At 42.2% G+C, this 16,510-nt stretch overlaps 2 protein-coding genes across 2 annotated transcripts in view; one reads left to right on the top strand and one right to left on the bottom strand.

Annotated features, from left to right (window-relative positions):
• URB2 (URB2 ribosome biogenesis homolog) overlaps positions 1-7,566 on the bottom strand; it is a 35,129-nt gene extending 27,563 nt beyond the window's left edge. Inside the window, exons 1-3 of the mRNA XM_056130695.1 lie at positions 7,511-7,566; positions 6,677-6,815; positions 4,818-4,994 (exon numbers count right to left, since the gene is read on the bottom strand). Of these exons, the coding sequence (XP_055986670.1) occupies positions 4,818-4,994; positions 6,677-6,802 (303 nt within the window). The 5' untranslated portion in view covers positions 6,803-6,815; positions 7,511-7,566. The remainder of the gene's footprint in view (positions 1-4,817; positions 4,995-6,676; positions 6,816-7,510) is intronic.
• Positions 7,567-8,350: 784 nt separating this feature from the next.
• Positions 8,351-16,510, top strand: part of TAF5L (TATA-box binding protein associated factor 5 like) — a 38,354-nt gene continuing 30,194 nt past the window's right edge. Inside the window, exon 1 of the mRNA XM_056130726.1 lies at positions 8,351-8,614. The gene's annotated coding sequence lies outside the window, so the exon portion shown is untranslated. The remainder of the gene's footprint in view (positions 8,615-16,510) is intronic.

Here is a 16,510-nt window from a genome sequence, read left to right on the forward strand (position 1 = left end):
TTGAATAGAACTGGAGGTTATCATGTTAAGTGAAATCAGTCAGGAGAAGATGTTCTCACTAATAACAAAATAATGTGAAGGGGGTGGGAATTATCAACGATAAAAGGCAAAACACTGACTCTAGATTACAGAAACAAAAATGCCAAGGAGGAAGATAAACGATGATGGAGCAAGAAAATTAAGTCTGGAAACAGCATAACATTGGGCTGGGGCCTTGAAATCCTCTGTGGCATAGAGGTGAGGGTATCTGGACATAATTAATCTACTAATACAACACTACTTAAAATATGGCACCCAAACTGCAATAATTAAATTTAAAAATGTATCTATGAATCAGCTGGGAATATTGGTGGTGATGGGGTGGGACTGGAAGTGGAAACATTGCCTGAAACCCTATTGTGAACATTGTAAATCATGGTGCCTAAATAAAAATAAAATTTAAAATAAAGAAAAGCACATGTTTTAATTAGCTATTTATTATACAAACGCCCATAATATACTATTTCCATGGCAGAGTCTGGCAAGCTCCCCGTGGCATATTCGATATGCCAAAAACACGGAGGCGTTACAGGTGCCAGCTCGAGCAAATCAATGAACAACGGGAGGACAGTGCTACAGTGCTGTACTATTTCCAAAATTCTGAAATGCATTAACAACAGAATTTTTAAGGATCAAAAAGATCCTTAATTTCACTCCTAAGCTAAGTGACTTGCTCCCAACCTTCTTTATAAAGCATCTAAGAATCAAATTATCTTGTGTGATAAACTACCAAGATACAATGACATAGGTATGATTTTCTCCATTTAATTAGTTGTTGGGTCTGGAAAGGTAAAAGGTAAAGGTAAAGGCCCTCCCGTTGATCGTCGATTTGCTTGAGCGGATCCAGTAACGTCTCCATTGGCGACTTTGTTGTTACTGTGTTTGGCATATCGAATACGTCACGGGGAGCTTGCCAGGCTCTGCTGTGCGGGCGAGATACTCTCGGCAGCTTGCTGGGCTCTCCGAGAGGGGCAGAGAAATCGAACTCGGGTCGGCCATGTTGGCTGCGTGCAAGGCAAACGCCCTACCATTGTGCTATCGCTCCTGGTCTGGAAAAGCTAAAACAAAATTAAATGCCAATACAAAACTGATTTCCACACTTCTTTAACTATACAAATCATCTGCGAAATATTCCCACATTCACAGTTTGGTAGAAACAAAGGGCCAAAGGGAACACAATGGGAGAACTGAGTTTCGGGGAGAGTCTGGACAGATATAGTACAGCTCATAGGGTGCATGCCTTGCACATGCTGACCAAGGTTCGATCTCTGGCACCACAAACAAGAAAAAGATAAAATCGACAACCTTTAAATGTCTGAAGAACCAAAAACAAATAAATCCAAAAGCAAGTAGAAGAAAGAAAATACTAAGAATCAGAGCAGAAATCAATGATATAGAAGTCAAGAAAGCAATACAAAGAAACAACGAAAGCAGGAAATGACTCTTTGAATGAATAAACAAGACACACAAACCTTTGGCTAGACTCACAAGGGAAACAAGGGAAAATGCTCAAATAAACTGAATCTGAAACAAAAGAGAGAATTTACAACAGAACCCTCCCAAAATCAAAGATATCATGAGAGCTGACTATGAACAACTCTTATCTGTTAAGCTGGAGAACCTAGAAGAAATGTACAGATTCATAGATATCTCTCAAAAGTAAAGGAGGAGGAAGTAGAAGCCTGAAGACCGCAATCACAAGCAAGGAAATTGGAACAGTAATAATCTCCCCAAGAGGGACCAAAACAATAGTACATTGGGTAAGGTGCATGTCTTGCACATGGCTGACGCAGGTTCGATTCTTAGCATCCTATATAGGCAGAACACCCAAGACTTGGAGTTTTCGATGATACTATGCCATTGGCAAAGGCTACAGAATCAAAAATAAATGGGACAACATCAAATTAAAAAGTTTCTGCATGGCAAAAGGAGCATGGATTAAAACTAAAAGACAGCTGAGTGGAAGAAAATACTTGCTCTCAATACATTAAAGGGATGATATCCTGGATCTATAAAGTACTCACAAAGAACAACAACAAAAATCTAAAAGCACCATCACAAAGAGGGGGATGGAAATGAACAGATTTCTTTGAAGAACAATAGATAGCTAACAGGAACATGAAAAAATGCTCTGCATCACTTACTAGGAAAATCCAAATCAAGATGACAATGAGATCTTATACTAGTAAGAATGGCACATATCAAAAATACTGGAAAAAAATTTGTGTGGGTGGAAATGTGGTGAAAAAGGAACTCCCATCCACTGCTGGTAGTAATATTGTCTGGTTCAACCCCTGTGAAAAACAGCATGGAAACTTCTTAGTAAACTTAAAATTGAGCTGCCATTATGACCTAGTAATTCCACTTTTGGCTACCCCAAGGACAGAAAAACATTCCTTCAAAAGGATGTATGCATAATACCTGAGACCTGGAATCAACCAGAATCCAGGCTGGAGAATAGCACAGCAGACACAGTGTTTGCCTGGAATCAACCTATATGTCCAACAGCAGATAAGTGGATCGTGGTATTTATACACAACAAAATACTACACAGCTATAAGGAATGATAGAATCATGCAATTTACTGCAACATGAATGGGACTGGAAGATATGTTAAATGAAATCAGCCGGAAGAGGGTTAAGCACATGATGATATCACTTTTATGTGGTATTTAGAGTAACTGGATGAGGAAATGCAATGGTTTAAAGTGAGGCAGGCCTAGATCACCCCTGGTCCCATAATACAGGGAGTAAAAAGAAATAGAGTGGAGGTAGGGAAAAGAGATAGATAAGTAGTGGTGGGAGGAGGGGTCAAGGGGATTCAGGTACATCAATGGTGTTAAGGAACGAGACAGCTAAATATCCAAACCACAGAATCAACAACACTGAAACCATGAGCCCCAAACTTTAATAACCAAATTTAAAAAGGTGTCTTGTCAATATGGCAGGTTGTGGGGGACGGGCCTGGGGAGAAAGCCTGGGAACATTTGGTGGATAGACGTTGATACTGGTGGTAGGATCTATGCTGTAACACTGTATATCTGAAACTCAACTATGAAATAACTCCACAAATTACAGTGTTTAAATAAAATTAGCCTGAGAGATAGTAGAGCAGGTAGGGCACTTGTCTTGCATACAGTCAACCTGGTATTAATCTCTGGTATCCCACAGGCCTCCTCCAGCACTACCAGGAGTAATTCCCGAGTGCAGAGTCGGGAGTAACTCCTGAGCATCACCAGGTGTAGTACCAAAACAAAAACAAAAAATAACCTTCAATGTGCCAAAAAATGAAAAACAGGAGACTTTAAAAAAAAAGTTGTAGGAGTATGTATGTATACATAAATATATGTTAGATTTTATAGATATGACAAAAACTTTGGCTATGTTGTTTAATGAATATTTCTATATATGGTAATACTTTCATGCTAATTAACAAAAAGTGAAATAATTGAATGTATACTCCAGTCTATCTGTATTTATGTATCAATAACTATGATTCCTGATTATAAACAAACTTTTATAAAACTACAAAAAAATTTAAAAAAAAAAGTTGTAGGAACCAATAAAGTCACCAATAGTCAAGCAGCTAAACTATTTAATTCTGTTACCAGCACTACTTTTTCTTTCTGCCTGAACATTCATAGGGCAAGATGACTAGAAAATAAAAGCATAGACTTCCTAACACAACCTAACAGTTCTAGAAGATAACACCAAGTCACTTTATTTCTTTGAGTCTGGCACAAACTACATACTCATTATCAGTGCTTATCAACAGGTATTCTCAAGATAGTCAAGTTTTAACTTTCTTGTATGCTTTACAAAAATCACTCAATGAAGTTTTAACAATGAGGTTCATAATTTTAATATGATGTTAAAAACACTTTCAGACAAAAACTTTAAAGCAAATTCCAATCTACATTTGACCTTTGATCTCCCCAACAAAAAGGTTTGAGGGGAACTGGGATAGAAAGACTCCAAAGTATAATTTTCAATCTAACTTTCCCAATTAGGGGCCAAAAAGATACTATAGAGGATTAGAGTGCATACTTGCATGTGGCTGATCCCCAGCACAATGCGGTCCCCCAGAGGCCTCCCCATGCCCTATCCCTGCACCACAGCGCCAATGCAGCATGGAATTCTCAGGTCCTCACTCTGAACCACTGGCCCAGTCAACCTAGTATGACCAACATGAGCACCACTTGGGAGACTCAACCAAATGTTCTTTTTAACAACAAAAATTAAAAATAAAGGTAATCAATTTTGAATTAGTTTTTCTTAAATTGTAAGTAACTGCTTAACACAATTTAGAGCATATTTGTGCATTTGATTATTACAATTCTAAAAATACTATTTACTTTTACTGCGAAACTGCTTCAGTTTCATTTTTCAATTCTGAAACAAAGAAGCCAGGAAATTGAGGACACTGATGGTAGAAAATTTATACTGACTCCAGAATAAATGGATATTGGAACACTGTATGACTTGGAAACTCAATTGTGAACTTTGTATATTAAGGTGACTCAATAAAAATTGTTTAAAAATAAATAAACAAATAAGCCTCCAGGGGCAGAGTGATAGTACAGCAGGTAAGGTGTCTGCATTCCATATGGTACTCCAAGTGGACCCTGCACAAAAGCCAGAAATAAGCCCTGAGTACTGATAGTGTGGCCCAACCCCTTCAGATCTGTTCCCAAAGCCCCCAAAAGACAAGTAAGCCTCCAGCATTAGCAGAAAATCAACAGAAATATATAAAACATATACAGGAAACTATTAGTTACCTTGACTAGGGAAAGCTGAAGGTCAACTGTCTTTCCATTCTTAAGCAGAGTCTGCAACTTCCTGCTATGCAGAATGTTATCTATATAGATCCAAAGTCTTTCAACAATGTCTTCCTTCAGTTCAAGTTTTTTCTTGTAAAATGCAACCAATGTCTGTCTGGCCCAATCAAGTAATACCTAAATTTTAAGAAATATACATATAAATAAAAGATCTTTTAAATCAAGAAAGCCACTGAAGAGTCACAGGAAAATCCCATGCATAATCAAATCCATCAGCAGAGAAAGGAGGATGATTCTCCTTTCAAGCCTATCTCTGGCAACCTGAAAAAGCCTACAGTTAAAAGAATTATTAAGAAACTAATTTTGCCTTCAGCTTGTGCCAATTAAAAGTTTCAAGTAAAACTCTAAGTTTCTACTAACTTCCCTAAAATTTTACTGAATTTTAAAAATCACAAGCACAACAACTGAATAGCCACAAAATGATTCAAAGGTAAAAGTACAGAATCAAAAGACAAGGTTCAGGCAATTTGCAGCTCAATCTCTAAATGTGCTTACCTTCCCTAGATATAACAGTGTTCTGTAAGATAAGGTTCTACAAAAAGAAGGTATGACACATGTCTAGAAGTTTCCGTTATAGAGACATTTCCTTACTCATAAACTTGAGGAAAGCTGATAAAGGCAGAGCTCATGAAAACAAACTTCAACAAAATACGAACAGCAGCAAATGATAAACAAATTAAAACCTCACATAAAGACTTAGGATTAAGATACAGACCTTGATGCACCTGCCTGCCATGACATTTCCTTTGGTCACACACACTCAAGAAGAGCATTTGCCAGGAGATTGTCAAATTGCCAAGTTGATTTTCAAGTCAACAGGTTTAGAAACTACTAGATACACTAATACTCTCCATACTATACCTCATCACCAGTAAACAGACATCTTGAACGCATGCTGCTTCTTTAGTAACAAGCATGTAAGCATAAATTAATCCAATTTCATTAGCTCATCAACCTACCAACAGTATTTTTTCAGCTAGGTTTGAGAAATGTTTAATAAGAGGGCTTACCTTCTTGGTTCCTAATATATTTCTAGACAATAATACAAATATTAAATCTCCTCTATTTTCCAATTCTTAATTATCAAATTCTGGAGATGTTTAACTTATGAAGCATAGTTTCTACTTATAAGGAGCTATCAACAAATTAACCTATTTCCAATTTGTCCCCGATACAATTATTGAGATAGAAATGTAAGATGTTTCCAAACATAACACAAATGCTGTGGTTTTGAAGCAAACCAAAAAAAAAAAAAAATCTTCCAATGAAAGTTCTGATATTACTTTTAAAGTCAGTAAAGTCAGTAATATTTAACAAATGTTACTTTGCGGGGCTGAGAAACAGCATAGCTCCAGGCACACTGCTGACCCAAGGTTCCATCCCCAGCATCCAATATGGTCCCCCTGAGCACCGCCAGGAGTGATTCCTTGAGTGCAGAGCGAAGAGTAACCCCTGAACACTGCCCGGTATGATCCCCCAAAAGCAACAACAACAACAAAACCCAAACCAAATGTTATTTTTAGCTTCCAATGATCTTTTTGTCATTGGTCTTCAAACTTTTAAAATCGCAACTGAATGTTAAAAATACACTGTATACACACGGGAATTTTCTTAGACTATAAATATTTAAGTCTCTCATTAAACTTACTTCTGGGAGAGAGCTGGGCTAGACTGTATGCTTTTCATGTAAGAGGACCTGGATTCAATTCCCAAAGACAAGCAGCAAACCCCCAGTACAGAGCCAGGAGTAACCCCAAGATCATCTCCTAGTGTGCCCCCCCAAAACAAGAATAACTTACTTGCTCTTTATTTGGAAGAAAACACTGGTGGGAAATCCAAGCAAAGTGAGCTAGTTTTAGTTTATCTTCCCAGGAAGTTGACTTGCTTTTAAGTTTAAGGGAAATGCCAGAATAAACAGCAGCCATTGTTACACTTTATCTGTAAATTGAAACAATTCAAAAATATTATACTAAGATCAAACTCAATGTGTATCAGAAAATGGATATTATGTATCTTAATGTCTACATAACAGACATTAGAGAGTGTTATATTTCTTTAAGGGTGGGTAAGATAGAAGATCCAGCATACATACTTTGCATTGCCAGAGAGGCATGATGAATCCCATAAGGTCCCCTGGGCACTGCACTGACAGGAGTGATTCCTGTGTACCGGGCCAGGAATAACCCCTAAGTATCGCCAGGTGTGCACCCACCCCCCCCCAAAAAAACTGAAATGACTGTAAATAAAAACAAAACAAGATCCCCCAAAATACAAAATGAACATCGCAACCTGTAACCTGTCAAACAGCTTTGGTTTGACAACTTGTTAACTATCAACCCAAAATATTTTGCAGTACTGATGGCACAATATGCATATTTTTAAACTTGTGGGGCCTAAAACCTCACAGACGTCTTCCTGAAGGTATTTCCAATATACAAGAAATGAGTGAACAGTGGGGAGGACACTTAATTCAACGCCGTGGCCTTCAATCTATTACAGAAAAGAGGGGCGGTTACCAGTTTTCCTATTTCTCAAAACTCTCAGTGCCCTCCCAACAACTTAATTTCTACCAACGAACAGCTACAAGTTCTTTAATAGCAGTCTGCAGCATCGGCTGCTACAAAGACGCTCACCGGTCCTGCTGGTCTCTGGCAGCGTTCCGTTACCTCTGGTCTCCACGGTAAGACCTCCAAGACCTCTCCTCTTAGATCTTGGAAAGGAAGGACCAGGGAAAAAGTCCAAAGTAGATCACAAAGCTGTTCTTACGCGGAGGTCGAAAGCTCATGGTCACCTTCTCCAGCCTGCGGAGAAACATGAATCTGAGGTGCGCAACTGAGCGCTAAATAAGAGGCAATCACAGGAGCGAGCCCGGGAGGCTCTGAGCGGGGGCAAAGTGTCCTTACCAGGTAAGACGCTCACCTAGGAAACAACACTCGGAGGGACGGCGCGCGCGACAGAGCGCCGGCCCCAGGTGGGTGCTCAGTCCTAGTGCCAGGCAGCTCAAGACTCACCTGTGGGGCCGGAGCGATAATACAACGGGCAGGGCGTTTGCTTTGCACGCGGCCGAACCGGGCTAGATTCCCGGCATCCCATAGGGTCCCCGTGCACCACTAGGCGTAATTTTGAGTGCACAGCCAGGAGTAACCCAGAAAACATCGCCTGGTGTGACCCAAAAAGCATAAAAAGGAAGAAAAAAAAAAGGAGGGAGGTGGGAAAGGACTCACCTGTAGGCCGTCCTCGGGTTCAGCTGTCACCCCAAACCCCCCACTCCGAGGATGGACGGCGGGCAGTCAGTCCCCGGGCTGCGACGCTCCCTGCCAGCCCCAGTCCGGGAGAGACTCGGCAGGTGGAGACAGCTGAGGGCGGCCACCCACCCGGGCTCCCCAGCGGCCCCACCACGTGGACCCGGCTCCCGGGCTCCTTCCGCCCGACGCAAGCGGCGCGGCGGGGCGGGGCGGCACGCACGCCAGGCATTGCCAGCGGAACGCCGAGGCGCCTCGCCCATTGGTGGAGACGGTTGCGCGTTGGAGGCCCGAGCGGCCCGGCCCGCTCCGTGTCAGTCAGTCATGGAGCAGCCTCCCAGAGCCGCGGCCGCGGGGGCGGCGGGGCGCGGGGCGCGGGGGCCCGGCTGAGCCGGCAGTCCAAGCTCGAGCCTGCGGCAGAGACGACGGAGGCGGAAGCGACCGGATCACGGAGGGAGCCGCGGCGGGAGGAGCCGGAGCCGCCTGGGATGTTCAGTGAGCGCGGGGCGCGCGGGCAGGGAGGGACGGAGGAGGAGGGGGCGGGGGGGGTCGCGAGCCGAACGCGCGCGGGCGGGCGGGCGGGCGTGCGGGCGGGGGCCGGGGAGCGCGGCGCGGGCTGCAGCTCTGCGGCGCGCTGCGAGGCCTAGGCGGGGCGCGCGCCCGCAGCTCCCGCCGGCGGGGCGGTGGGGGCGGGGCGCGCGGGCGGGGCTGCCTGTGCGCGGGCGCGGCGGCCGCGCCTCCGCCCTCGGCCTCCCTGTCCCGGGCGGCCGCCGGCGGCGTGGCCTCCAGTGGGCAGCCACACCTGGAGGAGATCTGCATTCCTCTCCAGAGGTGGATCCTCCCGGCCGGCTCCTGGGTACCCGCCGGGGAGGGGTCCTGAGCGCCGGACAGCCCGACGGGAGCATAGGTCCAGTTCTCTTATCATTTCATGAAAAGGGACATGTCTTTTGGGCGAATTCAAGATTCAGCTTCGCACATGGGGATTGTGGGTGGATGGGGGTGAGATTGACCTCTCCCTGGGACGCGGGGAGCTCCAGAGTTAGACTAGTTGTTGCTAGAGGATACAAGGTTTCCTTTGAGATGGGCTCATGACAGGTTTCTGTGCTTAGGCGACCCTCGCAATGCTCCCAGACTCAAAAAACGTGTAAGATAAAGCGTTGTTCCCAAAGTGGCTTGATGGTTAGAAATAGTGGTGTCATTTTAGACTTGGCGGAAGTAGAGTACAGAAAAGCTGTGTGCAGTTCTCTCATCAGTTGTGAAAGTGTCGTTATGATGCGGATCTCGCAGCGTGTATGGTTCTAGGATCTAAAGGTAAGTCTCCCGGTCCCGTGAGTCCTTAGTCGTAAATTACCCAAACTCTATCCTTGCAGATTAAGATCTTGGAATGGTAACTCCCACTTACAAGTGGTTGGATGTGTTTTCGGGAGGAACTGGAAAAGCTGAATTTGTCTTCTGTTAGATGATACAGATGTGTGTGGTATACCTGAGTTGTGGGGGTGAGGGACACACAGCAGCCATTCGCCGATATAATTAATACTTGAAAGTGAGCTAGAAGGGGAAATTGTATCACTTACTCAAACTCAGAGAAAGGCAGTAGTCGTAGGTAGGGCTTTGTGCCCAGACCGAGTTGAAACCATGAACTCTCTGTGTAACTCCTTTGAGCCGTCTTTTCCTCTTTGATGAAATGGGAGGCCTAGGATTTTGCGCTAAATGTGAAGCATGCTAACTTTAATTTTCTTTGAGTTACATTCTTATTGCCTTAAAAATCAGGGATAACCTGAAAAGCCAAGAAAGGAGAGCTAGTTTGCCTTGGGCATTCTTTTTTTTTTTGTAATCTACAACAAATCAGTGCATTTTGAAATAGTTTTGTTGCTCCTGCTTCTACACGTGATTGTTTACTTGTGCTTCTGTCACCATGAAACTAGGTGAAGATCTAACTTAACTGCTCAATAACTGGTTGGGAGAAGGGGTGTTTTTCTCGGGATGTCCTTCATAACACCTGTGAAGGATGCCTTTGAAAATAGGGAGGTGCTGTTTTATATTGAATCATTTCAGCTGGAAGTCCTACCTAGGGAAACTTAAATTCGCCTCATTCAGTGGAAAAGTACTAAGAGCCACATTTTCAACCTGTCTTTATGTGACAACTTCTCAGGTAATAATTCCTAATCATTGTCTCAACCACTGTCTTGTAAACTTTCACGGTTTTGTCCCAACAAGGCTCTGAGCCACAGGAGTACTCGGCTCAGGTGACCTGAATTCCTATCCCAACACTCAAACCTTCTGCACATAGTTTGACAAACTTTGGACTTCAGCTTTGCCATCTAAAATATATTAAGTCTAACTCATAAAGGAGATCATTGTAAAGCTCTTAAAGTTTTGTCTTGTGTCTTTTTTTTTAGTGTTGGTGATGGTATATTCTTTGTGTTAGGGTGGGTGGTGGAAACAGATGAACAGGGTCACAAAAACCATGATAAAGTTTTGTGAATAGGTTTCATACTTATCTAGACTGAAGTTGCACTGTGAGGGTGTCTCTAGTTACTGGGCACTTGGGAGGGGGGTTGATCTGTGCTGCTACCTGATTTAACCTAATCTGAAGTGAGATGGTAGGGTTGCTAGAGAAACCAGGTGTTAGAGAAATAACATGTTTTAAACCCACACTTTGGAGGCAAGAGAAAGTTTTTTAAATGAACAAAGATGTCATCAAATTCACTTTTTACAAAAATTGTGTCTGCAGTAGTGTGGGACTGGATTGAATCGAAGAAAGACCCATCTACTACTCCTGGCATCTTTGTATTTGTTTTTAACTTCAAAAACAAGCAAAGCTTGACAGAAACAAACTTTTAAATCCATATCTGGAATCTTAGCTCCTGGGGAAGACATGACAAGACCCATAAATTGTTTGTGGGAGGCTTCACTCTTCAGGAAAAAAAACAAAAAAACAAATTATTTTCAAGGACAGAGCTATAATACAGTAGGTAGGGCACTTGCCTACCACATGGTCTACCCAGGTTTGATCCCAGCGTCCTCTTTGGTCCCCCAAGCCCTGCCAAGAGTAAGCTGTGAGCACCACCAGGTGTGGCCCACAGACCAAAAAAGTTTCAAGGGAGGAAACATATTCGTCAGGCATATAAGACTGTGTGGAAAATGACTATTCGGTTTAGCAAGGATTGTGGAATCTCAAGTCCAGAGTTAAGAAAAAGAAAAAGCAGAGCCAGCTGACTATGTAAACAGACTACACCAATTTGGAATGGCTATGGTGGGAAGCTAGGACGATAGAAAGTAGTCAGCAAGAAAAGATTTTTTGGATCATGGAGGTTTTGGTTGATACTGGAGAAAATCTGTTTTTTAGTTTCATGCCTTCCCTCCCCTGTACTCTCCAGGTTCTGTATTGCATCCTAAGTCCCCAGCAGTGGGCCTTATTTATATGCCACTCATTTCTTAGATCACTATGGAAAAGAGTATGACTTCTAGTTCAAGTGTGTTCACATCAGTATGTGTCCGAGCAAAAAATAAATAGTAATGCTTGAATGACTTAGGATGCAGTCTGTAACTAGTAAAGACATTTACTCAGTGGGAGACCCATATTATCATCGTCAGAGGCTTCCAGAGTTCCATGTAGCTTTGGTACCATGTACCCCACCACCACCACCACCACCTTTTTATTTGTTTTTGTTTGGGCACCGCACCTAGTGGTTCCCAGTCTTACTCCTGACTGCTCAGCAGTTACTCTTACTGGGGCTCCTAGTGGGGCTCCTAGCTTAGCCGGGGTCCTGCCAGCTGACTCGGGCTCTATCTTCCGCATATTTCTGGGGTTAGCGTGTGACTGTGTTCTTTTTCCTGCAGATTTGTTACTTTGAGACAAGAACAAATCACATCCACATTTTAGGAAGCAAATTTGTTGAAGTTCAGTTGTTGCCAATTTAACACTTGGCAATGTGTTAGAAATAGATACATGTTATACAGTATATCAGTTCCCTTGTTAATTTCTAGAACTACTTAACAGAATGTGAAGGAAAAATATGTGGTCTGTTTTTACCTCTAAAAGTTATGTTAGGGAGCCTGAGCGATATGATAGCCAGTAGTACATTTGCCTTGCAAACTGTGCGACTGACCCGAGGCTCAATCCCTGACACCCTATATGATGGCCCCTAAACCCTGCCAAGAATGATCCCTGAGCATTGTCGGTATGGCCCCAAAACCACTTTTTACTTTTTGTAAAAAAAATAAGATAAAGTTATATTAGAACTGGAAAGTAGCTCAGAAGGGTGGAGTACGCCCCCCTGCCTTAGTCACCTCTGGGAGTAACCCAGGACAAAGCTGGAAGTAGCAGCCCCCCACCAGATATCACTGGGTATGCCCCAACAACAAACCCCAAAGCTATGTAAATTGAAAATTATGAGGAATCCTGAAATTTTAACAAAGATATAATTATATTCAAACTCAATTGATATTTTGAAGATTTTATAGAGGCTGGAGCGATAGCACAGCGGGTAGGGCCAAACGTGCATGCAGCTGACCCAGTCTCAAGTCCTCCGCCCCTCTTGGAGAACCTGGCAAGCTACCGAGAGTATTCCGCCTGCATGGCAAAGCGTGGCAAGCTACCCATGACGTATTCAATATGCCAAAAACAGTAACAACTCCCAATTTGTTGTGAGACATTATTGGTGCCCGCTCGAGCAAATCTGTGAGCAGTGTATTTATAGGAAAAGTTAACCAGGCAACTGAACATCAGCATTAGTCTGAGTCTCTCAGAAGACAGGTCTATTTTACGTTTATTTTCAGTGTCCATTTATAGATATTAATATTACAGAGATCCTAGGGAGAGGGAACTGATTTTCCTGCAGAACTTTGTTAATTATTTTGCTGGAAATATGTAAATATGTATTGGAATCAAGTCTAATGAAGTCATTGTTAGGGTGTTTCCATTGGATATGATTGTTAAAAGAGTTGAAGGCTGCTTTCCTGACCTTGAGATCCTTGGCCCCTAGTTGGCGAACTGTCCATCCTCAGAGAAGATCCCTTTGTCATAAATTGTTGATTATATTTAAAGAATCTGCCCTATTGGATGCATCTAGATTGAATCAGTATGAACAACTAGTTTCTAGCAATCCAAAATAGTCTGTATTTACTATTGTGTGTTCTCATTATTTTCTGTTTGCTTTTTTTTTATAGCTTTAACCTTCCTCAGACATTCTATGTACATTGTCCCATCTTGACAGCACTGTGATATTCAAGTCAAGTTTTATGTCATTTTTCATATCTCTTTTTGCATACTAAGTTTCTTGTCAGAGAAGTGCTTGGAATATTAGACTTACCTTGGTAGACACCTGCATTTCCATAGCAGAAAATCTGAAAAAGTTTGTCTCAGCTAAAATATAAGAAAGTTACTTATTTAGAAGAGTTTCTAGAGGAGCTTCTGAAGTTAGATTATAAGCAACTTTAGTGTCCTCTTTGCAAAGGTTCCCAAATTCATTGGCCTTCAACTCCCTTTTAAGAAAAAGCTTCATTCAGCATCCCACTCCCTCAAGAAAAATGCCTTCTCTAAGCCAGCAAATAACACCCCCTAGTTGCACTGAATACTTCCTTCCCATCTGTCATTTCAGCACCCCTAATTTGGGCAGGGGGAAGGTAATTAGATTGACTGGAGTAACCAGGCCAGACTGGGTAAGGACAGTGCTGTCACATCTCTGTATGCATTTGAAATACTACAAGTATAAAATATTAATAATTGTACTATTGTTTAGTCAATCAATTTTTTTCCTTTAAATTTAACACTGAATTAGTATCTCTAGGGCTAAAATTATTTATACACACACTCAGGAGATTCTTATGTTTAAAGCCAAGTTAGAGAACCATAGACAATCACTTGATTACATCAACAATAAAGTAATGATTATTAGTAACCACAAAAATGATGTTTCTATTGATGAAAAGAAGCAGCTTTATAATATCCCATATCTGTAGACTTTATCACCAATGAAAGCCAAGCTTTTCAGCACCATTTAGTAGGTCCTCTTTATCTATTTTACACTCACTCATCATCTCTGGTAACCACAATTGTACTAGAATCTAAGAAAAACTTTTTGTTTTTCATTGTTCATTTGCTTAGCTTTCACATGAATAAGAGCATATATGGTACTGTCTCTTTTCATGTGACTTATTTAAGTATAGTGCTCTTGGGCTGGAGCTATAGCACAGTGGGTAGGGCGTTTGCCTTGCAACTGACCCGGGTTTGGTTCCCTGAGCACCGCCAGGAGTCGTTCCTGAGTGCAGAGCCAGGAGTAACCTCTGTGCATCGCTGGGTGTGACCCAAAAGGGAAAAAAAAAAGTATAGTGCTCTTTCCCTTGGGCCAGAGCAATGGTACAACAGTTAGGGCAGGGCATTTGCCTTGCGCACAGCCTACCCAGGTTTGATCCCTGGCATTGTGTGTGTGTGTGTGTGTGTGTGTGTGTGTGTGTGTGTGTGTGTGTAAGTAAAAATTCCCCAGCGTGAGCCTCGCCAGGAGTAATTCCTGAGTGCAGAGCCAGAGTAACCCTTAAACACCATCGGGCGTGGCCCAAAAACAAAACAAAACTTTAAAAAATGTATAGTGCACTCTACTTTTTATTTTTTTTTTTTTCGGTAACTATGCACATTTTTATAGCTTAGTATTTGGTTGGGCTGGAGCAATAGCACAGCGGGTAAGGCATTTGCCTTGCACGCAGCAGCTGATCCAGGTTCGATTCCTCCATCCCTCTTGGAGAGCCCAGCAAGCTACCGAGAGTATCCCGCCCGCACACCAGAGCCTGGCAGGTTCCCTGGGGTGTATTCGATATGCCAAAAAAACAGTAACAACAAGTCTGACAATGGAGACCTTACTGGTGCCCGCTTGAGCAAACCGATCAACGGGAGGACAGTGCTATAGTATTTGATTATGGTTGTTTATGCTTTCATTGCCATATCCGTTGGTTATTTTGTTCTCTCTCCTTTTTTTTTCAATGTTTCTTTGAGGGTTTTTTTTTTTTTTTTTTTTTGTTGGTTGGTTTGGTTTTAAGACCATACCCACCGTGCTAAAGGCTTTTCCCTGCACTCCTGGCAAGGCTCAAGGGACCGTGTGTATGGTGTGCTTAAGATCAGCCTGTACTTTACAGGCAAAGTAAAACCCTTATCACACTGTACACTTTCTCTGGCCCCTCCTTTGAGGTTTGATGCCCTTTTTTTAGTGATAAATTTAAATCCCTTTTTTATTTCCTTATTTTCTCGTGTGTACTTTCTGTGATGCTGTTCTGTAGTCATGGAACACGGAGTAGATAAAACTTTGTGTGTATCATGTTCTATCTCACATTTGATCACATTCCAAACTTTACATTTTTGCTCTTCCACCACTTTGTTTTTGATCTCTGATATCACATCCTTAGTTCAAAGTAACTGATCTTTTCCCATGAAATAGATTTTTAATGTATGGCTTCTGGATATTAGAACTATTTCTTTTTAGTGTAGAGAAAGTCTCATTAACATTTCTCTTAAGATCAATTTAATATTCATGATTAAATTCCTTTGGCTTTTATTTATCTGGGTAACTCTGTCTCGTGTTTTAATTCTTAATGTTAACCCTGCCAAATACGGCATTCTCAGTAGAAGAATTTGTTTCCTTTTTGCATGTCTGAAAGGAAGTATGTTTTGTCACTCTCTCTGTCTGGTCCCTAAAATTTCTATTGAAAAATATGGTCTTGGGCCAGTGAGATAGTACACAAGAAGGATGCTTGCCTAGCATGAGACCTACCCATATTCAGTTCCTGGGACCTCACATGGTTGCCCTGACACTGACAGAAGTAATTCCTGAGCATAGAAGCAGGAGTAAATCCTGAGAACAACTGCATCTCCCCTACCACCTGGAAAATTAAAAAAAAGAAAAATACGGTCTTAACAGTGTTTTTTCCCTGTTATTTTTATGTAACAATTTTTCTCCTCCTTGTAGCTTGTAAGATTCTCTTTGTAAGATTTTCTTTTTTTAACTTTTGCCATTTTATTTCATTTGGGGGGTGGGGGTCACACCTGGTGGTGCTCAGGGTTACTCCTGGCTCTATACTCAGGGATCACTCCTGACATGGCCTGAGGGACCATATGGTGTGATGGCAATCAGACCGGGTCTGGCACATTCAAGGCAAGTGTCCTACCCACTGTATTATCTCTGTGGCCCTTAACTTTTGCTATTTTAATATACCTTTGTGTGTGTCTTTTTTTTTTTTTTCTTTTTGGGTTACTCCTGGCTCTGCACTCAGGAATTACTCCTGGCTGTGCCCAAGGGACCATATGGGATGCTGGGAATCGAACCTGGGTCAGCCGCATGTAAGGCAAACCTTACCTCTTGTGCTATCACTCCAGCCCCTGTGTGTCTCTTTATTTGGAAT

This window comes from Sorex fumeus, unplaced genomic scaffold, assembly GCF_029834395.1.
Source record: "Sorex fumeus unplaced genomic scaffold, SorFum_2.1 ptg000007l, whole genome shotgun sequence".
NCBI lineage: Eukaryota > Metazoa > Chordata > Mammalia > Eulipotyphla > Soricidae > Sorex > Sorex fumeus.